Raw genomic sequence first — 17,591 nt, 5'->3', positions numbered from 1 at the left:
GGAAATTTTCACACCGTTAAATATCACCTGTGTCAAGACAAATTATTTTTACTTTGTGAAATCGACTACAACACAGAGAGCGTCCCATTTGTCACTTACTCTAGTTTAGGTATTATTTTTAAATGAATGGTTAATTGGGAAGGGGAAAAGAATATTTAAAAACATTTCACTTTATTTTCTCCGTAATAAGTTTACAAATATCTTGTAAAAGTGTTTTCACCCCTCCTGTCATTGTCATTTCTTGATTTTGTTCTTCACGACTTTTCTTTGCCGACTGGAATCAGAAGAGGATATTCAGATTAGTGTGGGTTACTCCAACCAATTATTTGCAGGTGACATCGTTCTATGGACTAACAAGGAAGAAGTTCAGGTGAGAGTTACGTTCTGGAACTAGGAAACTGAACATTTTGGATGCAAGGTATGCATAGCCGATGGTAGTGGCAGGAAAAGAAAAATGGAATTCATGAAACTTACACACCTCCATTCAGATGGCAATAGTTTTCTCTACTACACGGTTATAATGAAATGAATGGATCTGTGTTTATTCTGCGTAGAGCAAGTATCTGTCCCGGATAACGGCACTGTAGAGGTTCAATCAGTTTTGTCAACAGTGGAATAGAATTACTCACTAAACGGCTGCTTGAAAACCACCAGAAACCGCTAACCTTCCTCCCTACCCTAACCCCCCCCCCCCAACTTACCCTCGTCAAGCTTTGTTTAGTAGCGAAAATACGACGTACATCAACAGGAAAGTAGATATATGCTTTAATACTAGTTCAAGCTGTACTTCTAATAGTCAGTGATCCCTGTTGTATTTTCCTAACACTTCGATATAAGGCACAGAGGAAGATGTCTGCTAGGCTTTCACAGTAACACTACGTGTGGTAGCTCATACGACAGCAATGTTTATTTCTATTCTGTCCTGCCTGAATCTATAAAAGAAAATTTACCTTTCGCATCTCATTTCATTCTTGGATTTAGTTTTAAGGACTAAAAATTATCTCCAATTCCTTATTTGACCTTGGCAGTACTAGGCGCGGGAATAGAAACGGTGCCAGCTCCTGGTGATACTTGCAGCACTTCACACCAGAAATTAGTGGAATACATGCTTTGAGAACATTTGAGAAAGTACACGTTTACTCACCTGATTAATTTATATTTGCCCTAACGTCAAAGTTACATGATTCAGAAAGGGGAATCAATGACTGCATAAAACCCCCAAGTGCATTTCGAACTTGAAGAAGTGGCCTTATACTCTAAAAGATAAACGAATTGAAGCTTTTCCTGCTTTCTTTTAATGGAATGTTCTGCATCTAAGCTCCGCCTACCGTCAGGTCTTCCCCGGCTCGGCTTTTAACGACGTTAAGACTGTAAAAGAATTAGAAAAATATTTTTGAAGACTTTCGTCTGGAGCGTGGCATTATATGGAAGTGAAACATGGACAATAACCAGCCCAGGAAGAAAGAGAATAGGAGCCTTTGAAATGTGGTAATGCTGAAGGTGAGATGGGGAGATAGAATCACGAATGAAGAGATACTGAATCGAATTGGTGAGAGGAGATCGATTTGGCTAAATTTGACCAGAAGAAAAGATCGGATGATAGGGCACACCTTAAGAACTTAAATTTGAACAATTATATTAGATAAAAGATTAATTGAGAAAAACACCAATATATACACTGACATAAGCATGAAAAAGAGTAGATTTCCCACTGCCCACCGAGAGTTAAAGTTTACCCACTGACGAAGAGTAAGAAAACCTAGATTTAGTGGGAAAACCACCGTGTTGGCAACACTGCGTTCGATGAAGTATTTTTTGTGAAGAACTGTGCTTTCGTTCTTATGAAAATGTACAGAGAATATAATTTAAGACTTTAGAGCTCAGAAAAGCGGTGACAGCGAGCGTAGTACCCGCAATGGGGAGCAGACTTAGACGTCTCAAACAAGCGGAGTGATAACTAACTAACTAACTAACTAACTAACTAACTAACTAACTAACTAACTAACTAACTAACTAACTAACTAAACTAACTAACTAACTAACTAACTAACTAACTAACTAACTAACTAACTAACTAACTAACTAACTAACTAACTAACTAACTAACTAACTAACTAACTAACTAACTAACTAACTAACTAACTAACTAACTAACTAACTAACTCACTCACTCACTCACTCACTCACTCACTCACTCACTCACTCACTCACTCAGTCACCCACTCACTCACTCACTCACTCACTAACTAAACAAACAAACAAACAAACAAACAAACAAACAAATAAATAAATAAATAAGTAAATAAATAAATAAATAAATAAATAAATAAATAAATAAATAAATAAATAAATAAATAAATAAATAAATAAATAAATGTCACTATTTGATTACATTCCACCACGTACGTATAGAACTCACTGAGACCGTACACTACGCCGGAGTCCGGGTGATTTCAGTACCTCAAGAAGACGTAATCCCAAGGTCATATACTCGGTCCCGCATACAGTGGTCCTTCCTCTTCAAAATGAGATACTTTCCACTTTCGCCGCACTCGTTTTCTAGACATATTTTCGATATAAAACTTCCATGTTTTCACCCGGCTCAGTGTCTCAATTACGGTTCCAGAAATCTCCATGTAATCTGCATCAAATCATACATAAACTACTCGGACTTCTCTGAACATATAATATATTAGTGCTGTATTAATGGCAAATACACTAAGCGTTTACCGAGGCCAATAAGGTGAAATTATTGATGAATCTCACTTATTAACATTACGTCACACCGCTCAGGTGCTGGCCGGAGGACACCGCACGACTAGCATCACGCCTTCGTCGCACGATTTTAGAGAACATGGAATAATTTATATTGCTAATGATTTGACGTCATGCTAGCACATGGAAGGTTTTAGGCGATGCGAGAATGGAAAACGGCTAGGATTGGGAAGGTAGCAACCGTGGCCTTAATTAAGATTCAGCCCCAGCTTTCCCTTGTGTGAAAATGTGTAAACACGGAAAAAATAATAGTTGAGGGCTGCCGACGACACTGTTCCAGCTCACATCGACACGTCAGCAGTATTTGTGCGCCAGCCTCGAAGAACTTTCAAGGTCACGTAGGTACGATGTTATTTAATTTCCGAACCAAGAGTAATCTGACGAAAATGGTGCAAGCTCTGGAAGAAAAGAGCTGCTCGACTAAGCGGTATGTTTCGCACTATCAGTGGAGAGATTAGTAGACGGAGAAGTTTGAGTGCTGTCTTAACGTAGACTTACGTTTCTTGACAAAGAGTAAATGGAAAGACAAATTTGAAGACGCTTTTAGTGTTTGGCTAGAACGCGTTATCGCCACGAGTATTTATGTTGATATACAAAAGAGGAGGCTACCTGCTGGAACAAGAATTGAGAATGTGCTAAACATGCAAACGCTGTGTTGGCTCGCGCGCCCGGTTGGAGTTTAATTTTCTCTCTAACATCACTTTAATTTGAATGTTGTGCGGAGCAACTCTCCCAGCACATTGGGCTGATCTTACTTTTACTCGTCATATTACTACCGAGTTATTACCCACATTCCAAGTGTACTGAATAAAATTTATTATTCACATAATACTTGTCTTTTATTTCTAATAAGTCTAGGAAATCCTCGAAAACCGTTACAATAGGGATCTAAATACGGGATTTTTTATTCTTGAGATATTTGTGGTTCAAAAATTGGCAAAAGATACCGAGCATTAAAAAAACGAGTTCATGCCTGTAGGTGCAATATTTCAGAAGATAATAATTATTGACTGTTGGTATTAAGAAAAGTGAATTTTGAGAAAAATGTAATTAGAGCTTTCATTTTTTTTTATCAGTTATAAAATCGAGTGGCGAAAACTCAAGCTCCCGCGTAGCTGAGTTTGTTAAGAAACCCATCGGTAGCGCAAGAAGTCAAAGCATAGAAATGCACATTTTACACCCCAAGATCAACCCTGCAGTTTGAACGCTTTAATGATGAGCTGATAGCTAAAAGATTGTGCAGAATGTTACTTTCTACAGGAACACAGGATGGACTTACGTGATTCGAAGGCCTTCGTCGAACAGACGTACAAGGCAGCTCCTCTTTCACACAGGTCGGTGGTGCCACTAGCCTCCACTGTGAACACACACAAGTAGACAGGTCTATTAGGTAAGGGGGGACAAGACTGAAAAGATGATATTTTTGACAAAACAAATATGGAATTTTCAGTTTTAACGTTACAGAATTCCCCAATTATTCCTTTTTCAAATCCCGTTATCAATTGTTTCCTGATGCTCTAAATGTCTGATTTAAAGGCGAGTATAGAGCAAGCCGACGCCCTTCCTCTCATGCTGTCAGACAAAATTGTCTTCAAAGATCTTTGCCGCTGCAATATATTTACCTTGTAGTAGCCCTTCACTGTGTGTAAGAGGAGAAGGACATCTGAGGAAGTCCAAGGCAGTTTTAAAGCAAGTATGTTTCTTGAAATCTTCAACTGCTTGTATCTACCTCAAACTTGTTCTGCTCTTTGCCGTGCATGAAATCCTCCTTGCGACTGAGTTCTTATCATATTGACCTGGACTTTTCAGAGAATTAGGAGTAGTAGTACAGGATTTTACTTTTAGCTGAATACACCTTCATATTTTTACTTCTGAAATAGCAGAAAGTAGACTTTTGCCCTATTGGATGAATAATTGAAAAAGAGGAAAACTCATATTTCCAATAGTTTATACCCACCGGAGCTTTTCTTAAACATATGGATATTTTTGTCAAGTCTGTCAAATTACAGCTCAGAAGAATGAAAACTGTGACGAAAGGTTTTACATGCAATATATAAAAATTCAATAATTTGTCAATAACTTTGCCACCAATCAACTAATCAACTGCAAATTTTGTGTGGTGTTATATCATGTTAATGTGTTTTTAAAATTTGGTTTTAATGACTGGTTAATTGTAGACCTCATAACGATGTCATCTTGTTCCTATACAACGCATGGCGAAGTTGCCTTGTTCCTAGTCATCGCATGACGATGTTCTCTTGTTTCTCGTCGCTATCGCATGATGAATTTATCTTGTTCCTAGTCACCACACGACGATCTTCCCTTGTTCCTGGTCACCATCGCATGACGATTTTCTCTTGTCCCTAGTCATCGCATAACGATGTTCATGACGATTTTCTCTTGTTTGTAGTCACCATCACATGACGAAGTTCTCTTGTTCCTAGTCACCATCGCATGACGATATTCTCTTCTTTCTGGTCGCCATCGCATGGCGACTTTCTCTTGTTCCTAGTCACAATCACATGACGAATTTATCTTGTCCCTAGTCATCGCATAACGATGTTCATGACGATTTTCTCTTGTTTGTAGTCACCATCACATGACGAAGTTCTCTTGTTCCTAGTCACCATCGCATGACGATATTCTCTTCTTTCTGGTCGCCATCGCATGGCGACTTTCTCTTGTTCCTAGTCACAATCACATGACGAATTTATCTTGTTCCTAGTCACCGCATAACGATGTTCATGAAGATTTTCTCTTGTTTCTGGTCACCATCGCATGACGATTTTCTCTTGCCCCTAGTCATCGCATAACGATGTTCATGACGATTTTCTCTTGTTTGTAGTCACCATCGCATGACGATATTCCCTTGTTCCTAGTCACCGTGGCATGACGATGTTCTTTTGTTCCTTGTCACCGCACAGCGATGTTCTCTTGTTCCTGTACCTCACCTTACTTCCTCACACCATCACCTTAATTCCTGAGACGATTACCAACCCTTTTCACTTCTGTACAATCTCACTCACCTGTTTCCTTACACTTCATCGTCTTGTCGATAAGCTCCTTCCGTAGAGCGTCATCTGTAACCATCTTAGCATACTCTTCGATCTTTTCAACATTGATCTTGCCTTGGTCATCGAGCTGAAACACAAACAGAGAATTACACTCATTGGGAATACTGTGAATTGCTCATATTCAAGGTTACCTGTGAATTGCTCCCTGTCAAATTACACATTCTCCAAGAGGGAAACATATCAGGCAATGACATAGGAAAGGTAGTAAGTCATAAAATGTGAATTTTAAAGAAGAAATGAATAGTGTTTCCTACACTCGGAAGCAGATGTTACTGAAAATAAATCATATAAAATCACACAAATTCATCTAATTATGATTCAGGCACAAATTGAACGATAAAATACATTGTGAAAAATGACTGCGTAATCAGTTTGTCAGGTGAGGTGTATGTTTCAAGTGGAAATTTTAGGATAAAAGAAATTATATTTTTCAGCCAACATGGCCAATAACTCGGTTTTCTATTCGCTGATGGATGTTCGTTCCTCAAAGACTAGGCTCACTGGATCGTTGACAGACCCTCGTGGCAAGCCGGCATACATACTTTTGTGACGTTCATTGCTCAATGTCGAAATATCGGAACTGGAAAAAGCTAGGCCGTTCCCTGTAGGTAACTGGGCCCATCGACTCGAGAAGTGTCCAAGTGTTAGCGGCATTTTCAGAATCGGCACAGAGAGGTAGTTGACATAGACATTTATTATCGAATGAATGATCAAGAAGGCAAATTATCACCAATAGAAACAAGATAACAAACATATTTTGGCGATACTTTGAGGAAATCAGCAATGATGAGTGACTACATCCTCTAACTCCAGATTTCACACCTGTTCAGGGCCCAATTATGCTAATCACCGAGGCTGAGGTCGTTGAAGCACTGAATAAAATTAAATTGGGAATGACTCTGGATCAGTCGAACTATCTACAGAACTGTGGAAATCAGCACACAGGGATTCAACACAATTGCCGATGAACTTCTTTAAAATGATCACTAAAGATAGAAGAATTATAGCCAAGTGGACATGCAGTACCACAGTTCGAATTTGGAACCAGTACTCCTATCCCACACAATGAAGATCTTTGGAATTATCATCAGTAAAGGGATCTGGCAAATTATCAGACTTGCCACCAATCAGTGAAACGATTGATGGTCTCCATGTTGCTCGTTTTCTTACCGAAAAGAATCTTGAGAACCCAAACGACCTACACCTTGATTTCCTTGACCTGAAAAAAAGGCTGAGTAACGCTCGAATTGATTTGGATTGACATCTGTGAGTGCGGAGTACCTGAAGAGTAAAACTGCTCTGCCATGCTGTGAAGAGTTGGATTCAATTAGCAGCTGTATTATCCGGTTATTTTACTGTTTCTGTGAGCGTCCATCAGAGATAGGCTCCCTCTTCTCTCTTCATCGCTGCGAAGGATACCAGTACAACAGATATGCAGAAAAATGCACTTGAACTCTACTCTATGCTTACGATGTGCTGTTGGCAGCTGGTGGTAAAACTGACCTTCATAGTCAAGTCCAAGCCTGCAACGGCAGTCTTGCAGCAGTTGGCCTACGTCTCAACGTCAAGAAAATTACAGTTGTAAATGATTAAGATACCATCAAAAGCAGTGGTACTGAACCTGCCAAAAACAAGGAACTTTGAGTATCATGGATCGACAATGACTGCTGACGGAGACCTCATTTTATAAGACCCTAATCGCTTGAGTACTATGTGGCTTTAAGTGGCGTTCTTTGACAGGTATGCTTGAGATGGTTGGATCCTCAAACAGCCCCTCCGAAGAAAGTGGTGATGACATGGCGATGTGTCAACACTGTTCGTTGGCGTGAGAGAAGTGCGGCTTCGTGGACATAGGACGATTACGGTAGTATGTTCTTTTTACCTTTGTACATCATTATTTCAACTTAATTATCATAACATTGTAGGGTTGGACCATAAGTCGTAGCAGCTATTTAGTTTTTCGCACGAATCCTGGATCTACCAAAAAATGTAAAAGTGCAGTTGGCAGTGGGAAGTGTAATGAGCAGGGGAATGCATGAAAAATGCCGAGTAGGTTTACCAGGTGTAGCAAGGAAACTGTGAGCCATGAAATCTTTGTGCTGTATAATGTAAAGTGACCTTTACGGCTAAGCCTCAAAGTAGTCCCCAAGATTGTCTACAATTCGTTGCGAACGATGCAAGAGATGTCGGATTCAAGTCACCTCATCATGTGTGAATTTTGTAGTCTCATGTTTCATAACGTTAGCACTGCTCTCTGGTATCTCAAACCATCTCCCACGGCAAATCTTTTTTCGCTTTTGGGATGAGGTCAAAATCGCATGGAGCCAGATCCAGTGAGTATGGCAAGTGTTCCAGAATGTTCAATCCCATCACGTATATTCTGCACAGATCCTGAATCACTACTGCAGTTCCATCGCTCTGTGGATGATACCTGCCCATTACACCGCCATCTTGGGCTGTGTGCATGTACTATGAGTGTCATGTTTTACAGGACATTTGAACATTGTTAGTTAGCACCGTGCAACTGTGAGGAGAAAATTACTTGCCATGCTTAAGCGGCTGCCCCCGCCGCACCTCAATCGCCGTAACTGATTTGTTCTGTGTGATTTCGACAAAAGATTAGTGTTGGTAGAATGTTGCAAACGTTGGGCTGGGAAGACTTGGAAGTAAGGAGACGAGCTGCTCTACTAAGCGGTATATTTCGAGCTGTCAGTGGAGAGATGGGGAGACGTATAAGTTTGAGTGGAGATTTTAAAAGGAAGAAATATTAGAAAATGAAGGTAAAGTTGGAATTTAAAACAAAATAATGGGGAAAATACTCGTTCATAGTCGTAGTAATAGGAATTAGGAATTGGAATATTTTATCAAGGTAGATGCTTAGTACATTTCCAAATTATTTTTATGTCATTTAAGAAAAAACTGCAGGGAATCTTTCACGTTGGCGAGAGCCCTAAATGCAGATCAGTGTTTAGTTTAACTAACATATTACTGTTAAGTGGAATGTTTGAGAAACTTAATTTCTTTCTTACTTACCACTCCGTTGTTTTGTACGACGCACGAGTAGAAGCACTATGGAAACAAAAAGAAAACCAAGTATTAATAACAATATATTACCCATATCAATATTCACGGTGACTCTGGCGGAAAGGGCAATATGGACACAATATGATATGGTTGTCGATATAGACCTGTGTTCCTTTGCCTGCACTTTCAACATGATGGAGCTCTTCCTCATTATTGGTACCAGGTAAGGGAGCATATCATACCACAGTTCGTAATCGGTGGATTGGTCGTGGTTGTGCCATCATGTTAGCTTTTTAGTACCATTCCCTGGCCACCGTGGTCTCTCGACCTCAACCCTTGGATGTTGAATGGGATGAAGAGTGACGCTTACAGAAGAGAAGTTAATACACGAGACGAGCTGATCGCTTAGATAATGGGTGCTTTTGCTAGTGTACAGGAAGGTCACGATGATCGTAACGGGCAACGCCTCATAATCTTCAGCGAGTTGACAAATACTTTGAGGTCGATTGTGGGATCTTTGAGAACTTATTGTGAAATCATTATCACTAGACCACAAAATGATAAGACATGAAACAAATAGGTTGTGCATTGTAATCGTGTTATGACTGGTACTGAAAAAAATTAAAGCAATTTAAACAATACAGTTTTTCTCCTGGTTATCAATGTTTACATCCAAACACAGCTATCTGACAACCATTTCATATTCACCCCATGTTCATATGAACACTTTTGATCACAATAAGCAGTAGGCTACTGCCACATTCTACAATATTGAACTTTCCTCCCGGGTCACCCTGCATGAGACTCGCATTCAGGTGATGTGATGGGATAGTGTGGCCACTTAGCTTGTCATCAAGACTTTGAGAGCAGTGTTACCAACGTTTACATGTTGCCAGTTGGTGAGACAATTGTCAGAAGACAGTTGACTGGCTTACAATTATTGGGTACTTCTTCTAAATATGTGACGTCACGCGCATATTCTGTTAAAAGATGGCGCTGTGTTGACTCGCGCCCTCAGATGGAGGTTAACTGTTGTTGTCAATACATCGTAGTCATTTGTATAGAGTAAGAACATTAATAATGGAAAATAAAGATTTGATTAGGATTGGGCGAAAATGTGCGAAAGTAACAGTTGAAACGTGGAAAGTGAATGACAAAGGAATAAAAGAAATGAAACCAAAAGAGCGTAGTAGGCGATACTATTAGAAATTGAAGCAGCAAAAACAATTTACTATAAGTAGCTACTTTGTAGTAAATTAAGGTGCATCTACGTAAAGTATGATTTTATAAGAAGGCAAGAAAAGTGAACCAGTGGATTTGAATTTTCCACAATTGGATGTGATTTAAGGAACTGCTCGTGAACAACTTTGGAATCGTATTAATGTATCTTGCTGCAAGTCGGGACAATGAATTTGGTTTTGCGTGTGATGTTTGCGATAGACTTTGGTTCATGAAAGATGTGACACTGGCAAGGAAGGGTGAAAACGTTTTTAGTATATTGCTTGAATAAAATTTATTATTCACAAAATACTTGTCTTTTATTTCTAGTACGTAATTGTAGGAAACCCTAAACACCCTGCGACTGTCACAATTGTGACACGCTACCGCCGATGGTTTTGACCGTATTCGCAGACTTTCGTGTCAAGGAGCTCTGCACTAGACTCTATGATTTTTTACTCTCACTTCATTAATGTTATTTGTGTGTTCAGGTGGTACGTACCTTAGTTGACTGCTTCGTGGCGTCGGGGTCTGTTTTTACCTCGTCTGAAAGCAGATAAATAGAAATTCTTATCAAGAGGTCGATACTTTTGTACGAGTAGCATTCACAAATCAGTTCTACGTAAGGGACATAATTCTTAATTAGTATCATTATATGTCTGGTGGGGACATAAATATATTAGGAAAATTCAGCCTGAGGACACCACAACCCATTCTACACAGCAATAACACAGGTATCCTTGCACTGGAATGGCCGGCAACTTGTCCTTCCACGCTGTTAAGTGGCTATGCATACCTTACAGGCGTTCTGAACGGCGAAAACACAGGTGACCTTGCACTGTAATGGCGGCCAACTTGTCTTTCCACGCTGTTACGTGGCAATGCATACTTTCCAGGCATTGTAAATGGCGATACGGACGGACTTCCGTCCCCACCAGGTATAATACTCTATACCAGGTGGTCCACCAGCCCCGTGCTTTCTACTTGCAACTGTACCGCATGAACTAGTGATGAATGGGATGCCTAATCGCTGGTTCACAAAGGAGCGCTACAACATGCTGTATTTCGGATGTGAAACAAATAGCAGTCACTTTACTACACACGTTCTGTTACAGGGTGCAATTGTAAACACGCCAAGGATGAAGAAAATGAATTATAATAACACATTAATTTATACACGTACAGCCTCTGGCTCTGAGAGTCAAAGATCCAGGTGTAGGAGACACTACATCGTTTCCTGCCTTAATCCACTAACACTCTGTTCCCTTTGTGCTTGTACTTCTGATGACTGATATGATAACACAGATTGTACGCAATGCATGCGGGAGAACGAGGCTGCATGTGTACCTGCCGTTTAGCCTCTTTATGCCTACGAAGCTCTGTAGGCTGACTGAAACCCAGGAGCATGTCCATCTTCGCAAATGGAAATCTCATTTGTTATATTTTTGGACTTCCTGAAAGGGAATGTAACCCATGCACTTCCGGGTGAAACAAATACACCTGTACCGACTCGACAGGGAGTCCCCCAACATACAGGATGACCCAAACGTCCGTTAACATTTCATGAGGAATTACTTCTCGTAATATTGATGGTATGGATATAATTGACACACATGATTGACATGAAATGGAGTTTTACTGACACCAAAAGAAAAGTAAATTAAGCTTCAGTAACAAATACCTTTCTGGTAACGTCAACATGCCGCGATTGCAGGCGCATCTGATGCACGAGAGCTCCTTTTATATCGTACATGGGTCTAACGCGACATCACTTACATGTTGCTGTCCAGCGCCATCTGTTGGCCTATTTGTGCACTTGTTGTTCGTGTCAATAAAATCCATGTCATTCCAATCACGTGCGTAAATTATTACCTCTCTCCCTCGAATATTCCGTGAAGTATTGCCCCGTCAAATGTTAACGAACTTTTGGGTCACCCTGTACTTAATAACTGATAAGAACGGCATGAACGGAACATTTGAACCGTGCACACAAATTGGTAATTTTATTTGTATAGACTAGCTGATGTACCCGTGCTTCGCTACGGAATTCTACATTGTATACAGAATTATAGGTTAGGTAGTGTACACGTTGTGAGCAAGACTATAGCTCTTAAACTTACTCTAGAAACGCGACGGGGAAGTCACCAAACGTACTTTCTCATATGAAGGCTGGGTTAGGGAATTCTCATTGTAATGGTAGACCGGCTTGCCTACCATCAGTCAAAATCAGGTTGTGGAGTTTTCATTATAATGGCGGACACTCACTCTCCATCTGCCTTTTTAAATCATCACAAAGACTGTCTTAGTGGTTTTGCCAACTGAAATGAACAAAGGTCATTATATTGACGTCAGTAGGAATGGCGCGATTAAAAACAATGCTTCCATATGAAATACTCGGTCAAATGAATAACCACAGATTTTCTCACTTTTAACTAACAGTACTATGCTGCCGATCTAACAGTCCAAAGTTCCAGAGCTGGAATGACCAAGCCGCAGACAGCCGTGATCCGTGAACACTATTCGTCTTTTTTCAGCGGGGGTTCGAATAGTGGAGAGTCCTGGGGGAAAACCATGCCTTTTTAATAACATGCTTCCTAGGAATACCTGATGAGTCGGAAAATCTCAATTCACTACAATGGCAGCGGAAAAATCTATCTGACTTGGTGGCAAATTTTTCCTCCAGACCAGAGGAGAAACCCCCTCTTCACTGCTAATTTGGAATAAAATGAATGTAGAATTTAATAAAAGTGAAGGGGAAGAAGCTTTTCTTAAGAAACGGCTCTTCTCAGGCTCGTTTGAGTTGTTTAGTGAATTGTGGTGCTATGATTTGGAATAGGCCAATATTGTAATTCTAGAACAGGTCATACTACTACTAAGTGAGCCTCTGCCTTGAGTGTGCACACTGTTCATTCAAAACAGCACGTCAGAGTAGGGATCGAATGGCTGGAATACTATGATGAACCAGTGTGTTACGTATCAGCAGTATCAGAAAATGTTTGAACCAGAGGAATGGCGTGCTAAAGAAGAAAGTTTTCTAACTCCCCAGCTATTTCCCGACAATATTCAGTCAGGCTGTTATACTCGGTACGCAGCAGTAATCCCATCTATCGGAGTTGAGTGACAGCATAAGAGACAAAGAACATTACAACAAACAACGGTCAATGTAATGTTATTGTTGATCAATGTTATGCATTTTCGATATTGTAGGCCTTTTCATTTAGTTTACTTCCGACTCTGAAATACCACTCTTATCATAGTCGGTACGGTAAAACTGAATAAAACAAGAATTGTCGGAAATTGTATTCTCTATAACTTTTGTTATGTAGTACTTTTCGATAAGATGAATAACAGGTATTTAAAACTTAAATTGTAGGCGCCTTCCCCTAAACTACAGTTTCATCCAGGGTGAGTAAAATTGTTTATAGCTTAGACTGTAGTTTCTTATTCCCCGACTCTATATACCGATTTTAAATTCTGTTAACCCATTTTCTCATGGCTCGGCACTGATATGGACATGGCAACAAATATAGAAATTCATGAATATCAGTGTTATCATAGCCAGTATGGTAAAAATGTATAAGACATGAGTGATCAGAAATGTAATTCTATACAAATTTAGTTATGTAGTATTTATCTACAGGACCACTAATAATATAAATATTTTAGAATTAAATATTAGTCCTTCCCATAAACTACCATTTCACTCAGCGTGAATAAAATGATTTATATCATAGATTGTATTGGCTCATCCCTCGACTTTACACACCAATTTTCAACAAATTCTCTTTAGCAGTTTTCTTGTGATGCGTGTACATACATACATCAGATAGACAGACAGACAGAAATTACCGAAAAGTAAAAAGTGCATTTCTTTGTTACTGTGGGAATGGCCGATACAGAAATACCATTATCTTCAAATTCTGAGCAATGTACAGGCAAAACTCTTTCATGTTTGATCAAAGCATTGCCTCTAAACATATAAATGAAACTCGTCACCTCGGTTGTGAGCACAGTTAGAAATTTTGAGGAATTTGTAGGATTTTGGAAACTGTAGCGAGTTTTAACGAAATGTATTGAAATATCACTTTCCCCTGCGGAAATTCAATGGTCAAGGCAACAAAATTTTCACAGACAATATCTCACATTTGAAATAACATTAGGCGGTTTTCCTGCCATTCAGAATTCTTACAGAAAAATAAACATTTCACGCACTAAATGGATTATTTTCAATGTAATCAAATAATGTACAAACAACAAAGAATCTTACCTTGTGTGAGTCCAACCTGTTCCAGGCATTTATCCCAAATCTTCCTCTGCTCGTCGCTCTGAAATATCACAGAATGTCATAAACTGCATTTTTCTATACATGTACACACGGAATTAATCTATAATATATGGCAATAAATGGAAATCTAAGCGTAGCAATGTACAAAGTAGGTATAAGAGTTTTTTTAATGAAATTTCCTGTGACTGTGGCATCCTTCGACACCGCAAACCGCGAAGCAACATCTGTAATATATAACTTCACGGTATTTTAATATCAGAGCTTTATGTGTTCAGTTTCATGAGTAACTATTGATGTGCAACTTTACACACCACTTAATTTGAAATATTAAGTTCTAACATACCTGTAAAGAAACACTATTAAGCAAGGAATGACAAGTTTCGTTCTTGAAAGGACATCATCAAGTCACACTCAAATATTTGGAATATTTATGCTGGAGTAGAGACAAAGGAGCCGGCCCCTACTTTATGGTTGTGAAACTTGGATTGCATACATAAGGCACTTGCTATACCTGGGAAAATACTGGCGTCCCTGCATTAGGAGTAAAGTGGTACGACAGATGCACTAACGAAGTGTTTTGGAGCAAGATAATACAGCCAGCGTTGAGGCTCTCATGATAAAACGCCAGCTTCAAAGGGCTGGTCATGATATTCGCATGCCTGAGTCGCGTCTCCCAAAACAAATCATATATGTTAGCTGAAGGTTGGACAGGGAAAACAGTTGTGGGCAACAAAAACGCTACAAAGACGTTGTAAAGATGAATCTTAAGAAATGTCCAACTGACCCTGAAAATTGGGAGGTTGTGGCATCCATTCATCCACCAAGGGTCTATTTCCTTTGAACTACAGCGGAGGAAACTTCTGGCCGGAAAACGCAACGCTGCGAAACAGCGTATCGTCCCTCGGGGACCAGCAGTTACACAAGACACCGTGTTCCAACAATTTTGAAGAGTCTCTGGTTCTAGAATTCGATTCTACATCCATCAAATAATACATGTGATTTAGACTTTACTTGTTGAAGACAATCGTACTTGTCAACGAGTGTAATAATGTGTGTTGTGTGTTCAGCCCGAAGACAGGTTTGCACCTCCACAGCTCCGTCAACAGCTGTCACAGATAGCCTAGGTGCCACTGAAGAGGCAAACTAGGGAAATGAGGAGTGAGGTAGTTTCCCGTTGCTTTCCTCACTAAGCCAGACGTTGCTATCACATATCAGTCTGCCAAGCCAACTGAAATGCATGCACCAACTGACCATATGAGCGATATTTTCACATCATTCATAACAGGCACTGGCAGTATAAGAAATGGTATCACTAGTATCGCTCATACCTCAGTAACTTTCATAATGTCAAAGTCAAGGATAAGAATGAGACAGATAGGTGAAGGTAACAAAATTTTTCTAGCCTATACCAGAAGACGAAGTGCGCTGTAGGCACTAGGTCCTGCCAGCATGGCAGAATAATAATAATAATAATAATAATAATAATAATAATAATAATAATAATAATAATAATAATAATAATAATAATAATAATAATAATAATAATAATAATAATAATAATAATAATAATAATGTGTATGTTGCATATTCAACCCAAAGGCTGGTTTGATCCTCTACAGCTATGGCAGCAGCTGTAATAGATAGCCTAGGTGTCACACTGAAGAAGCATACTAGGGAAATGAGGAGTGGGGTAAATTATTATTATTATTATTATTATTATTATTATTATTATTATTATTATTATTATTATTATTATTATTATTATTATTGCCGGACAGATGGCAGCATTGAACATAAAGCTGTAGTTAAGGCAGATCCTAACTGCATACCTCTGTATTTACATGAGAGCTATACAAATATCAAAGACACGAACATCCTGCACAGGGAGAAGATAGTGAGATGGGCTAGTAAAGAACTTCATGGAAGGTATTACAACCAGTGAAATTATGTTAACATTGACAAACAACTTTCAAACTCATGGCTGTCTAGGGGAGAGTTATTTCCAGAAACTGAGGGATTCAACTAAGTGATGTAAGCGATCTAAGATAAAATGATCTCAGCAAGGAGTCATAGGACACATATTCTTAAAGATCCCATTGCTAAGAACAACGAGTGCAGGAAGTGCAGATTACTAGCGTCAACATCATACATTGGTAGTGATGTAGGCAAAGTTATACACAAAGAAATTGCCTGACCCGATCCTTGAACCAGAAAAGGTGTCTTACTCCCCACAAAGTGTACTGGAAAATGTTAAACTCTACTGGAATCGAACAATACATACAGATAAAACAAGTCCGCACAATAGACCAGACATAGCATTAACAACGAAAAATAAGCAACACACATATCTCATGGACGTCGCTATCCAGCATGACCACAATACGAAAGAGAAATACAGCGAGAAGGTCGATGGCTATGGAAGTAGCAAGGATTTGGAAACAAGATACAGTGACAATTCTTCCCTTTCTCCTTTCTCTCACTGGACTCACACTAAAATCATTTCTAAAAACTTGGAACATCGTTAGAACATTCCTGAATGTTCCATACGAAGAGAATAATGAGTGCATAGATTGTAAAATTATGTAAATTATGATTAAGCTCTGTTTATTGTATGTAAAATATCGAAATACGTGCTATATTAGCAACTATAAAGTTGTGAAATAAATAATAATAATAATAATAATAATAATAATAATAATAATAATAATTGTACTTGTGTGTTCGACGGATTGGAAAGCTTTTAAGTTGCATTTAGTGAAGTCGCGACTGTAAATTATGGCGTTGTTATTAACAGATAAATGAAAAAAGGGTCTTATTCAGGTCTGCCATATTGGTGCTGTAGTGGAGTAACTCGAACACAAAGTGTAAACTCACCTGGGCCCAGGAAGTGGCCAAGAGACAAAACAGAGCCAGAACAGGAGCGGTCTTCATGGTGGTGATGTTTAGAGTAACAAGGAAGCCTTCGTGCTGTCTTTTATAGGGGACGTGGTGTGAACAACCTAATTCACAGGAAACACCTTCAGTTACTAACACATCATCGGGAGACTGACGATCAATCAAGAGACAGGAAGGTCGTCACGGCTGTCAAAGTAGCGGATGTTGAACGGGACCTTCAACAAGTAGCGTAAAGCCCGGAAGTTCAGGCATTTATTTTGGACAAAATACCGTAGTTACGCGTGTATAACCCGCAGCTGATTTTTCAGACAACATTTGTG

The 17,591-nt window shown here is 39.3% G+C and overlaps 1 protein-coding gene across 1 annotated transcript; it reads right to left on the bottom strand.

Moving 5' to 3' along the window:
- Nucleotides 1–169: 169 nt before the first annotated feature.
- LOC136883238 (general odorant-binding protein 28a) lies at nucleotides 170–17,308 on the bottom strand. The gene is made up of 7 exons (XM_067155441.2): nucleotides 17,251–17,308; nucleotides 14,359–14,416; nucleotides 10,594–10,637; nucleotides 8,883–8,918; nucleotides 5,802–5,916; nucleotides 4,055–4,132; nucleotides 170–274 (listed from the first exon to the last, which is right to left on the bottom strand). Exons 1-7 carry the CDS (start codon nucleotides 17,305–17,307, stop codon nucleotides 255–257), a joined length of 408 nt encoding a protein of 135 aa, XP_067011542.2. The 5' UTR covers nucleotide 17,308; the 3' UTR covers nucleotides 170–254.
- Nucleotides 17,309–17,591: the final 283 nt, after the last annotated feature.

Source organism: Anabrus simplex, chromosome 11, assembly GCF_040414725.1.
Source record: "Anabrus simplex isolate iqAnaSimp1 chromosome 11, ASM4041472v1, whole genome shotgun sequence".
Taxonomy (NCBI): Eukaryota; Metazoa; Arthropoda; class Insecta; order Orthoptera; family Tettigoniidae; genus Anabrus; species Anabrus simplex.
The sequence above is the reverse complement of the archived record's forward strand: the minus strand, read 5'-3'. Positions and strand labels throughout refer to the sequence as shown.

Bases quoted from the DNA above. Each gene is read 5' to 3' on its own strand.
- LOC136883238 (XM_067155441.2), bottom strand. From the start codon at position 17,307: ATGAAGACCGCTCCTGTTCTGGCTCTGTTTTGTCTCTTGGCCACTTCC. The intron at 8,919-10,593 runs GTACGTACCACC...TTGTTTCCATAG, and splicing joins CCACGAAGCAGTCAACTAAG to TGCTTCTACTCGTGCGTCGT. The intron at 5,917-8,882 runs GTAAGTAAGAAA...TTTGTGTTTCAG, and splicing joins TCGTACAAAACAACGGAGTG to CTCGATGACCAAGGCAAGAT.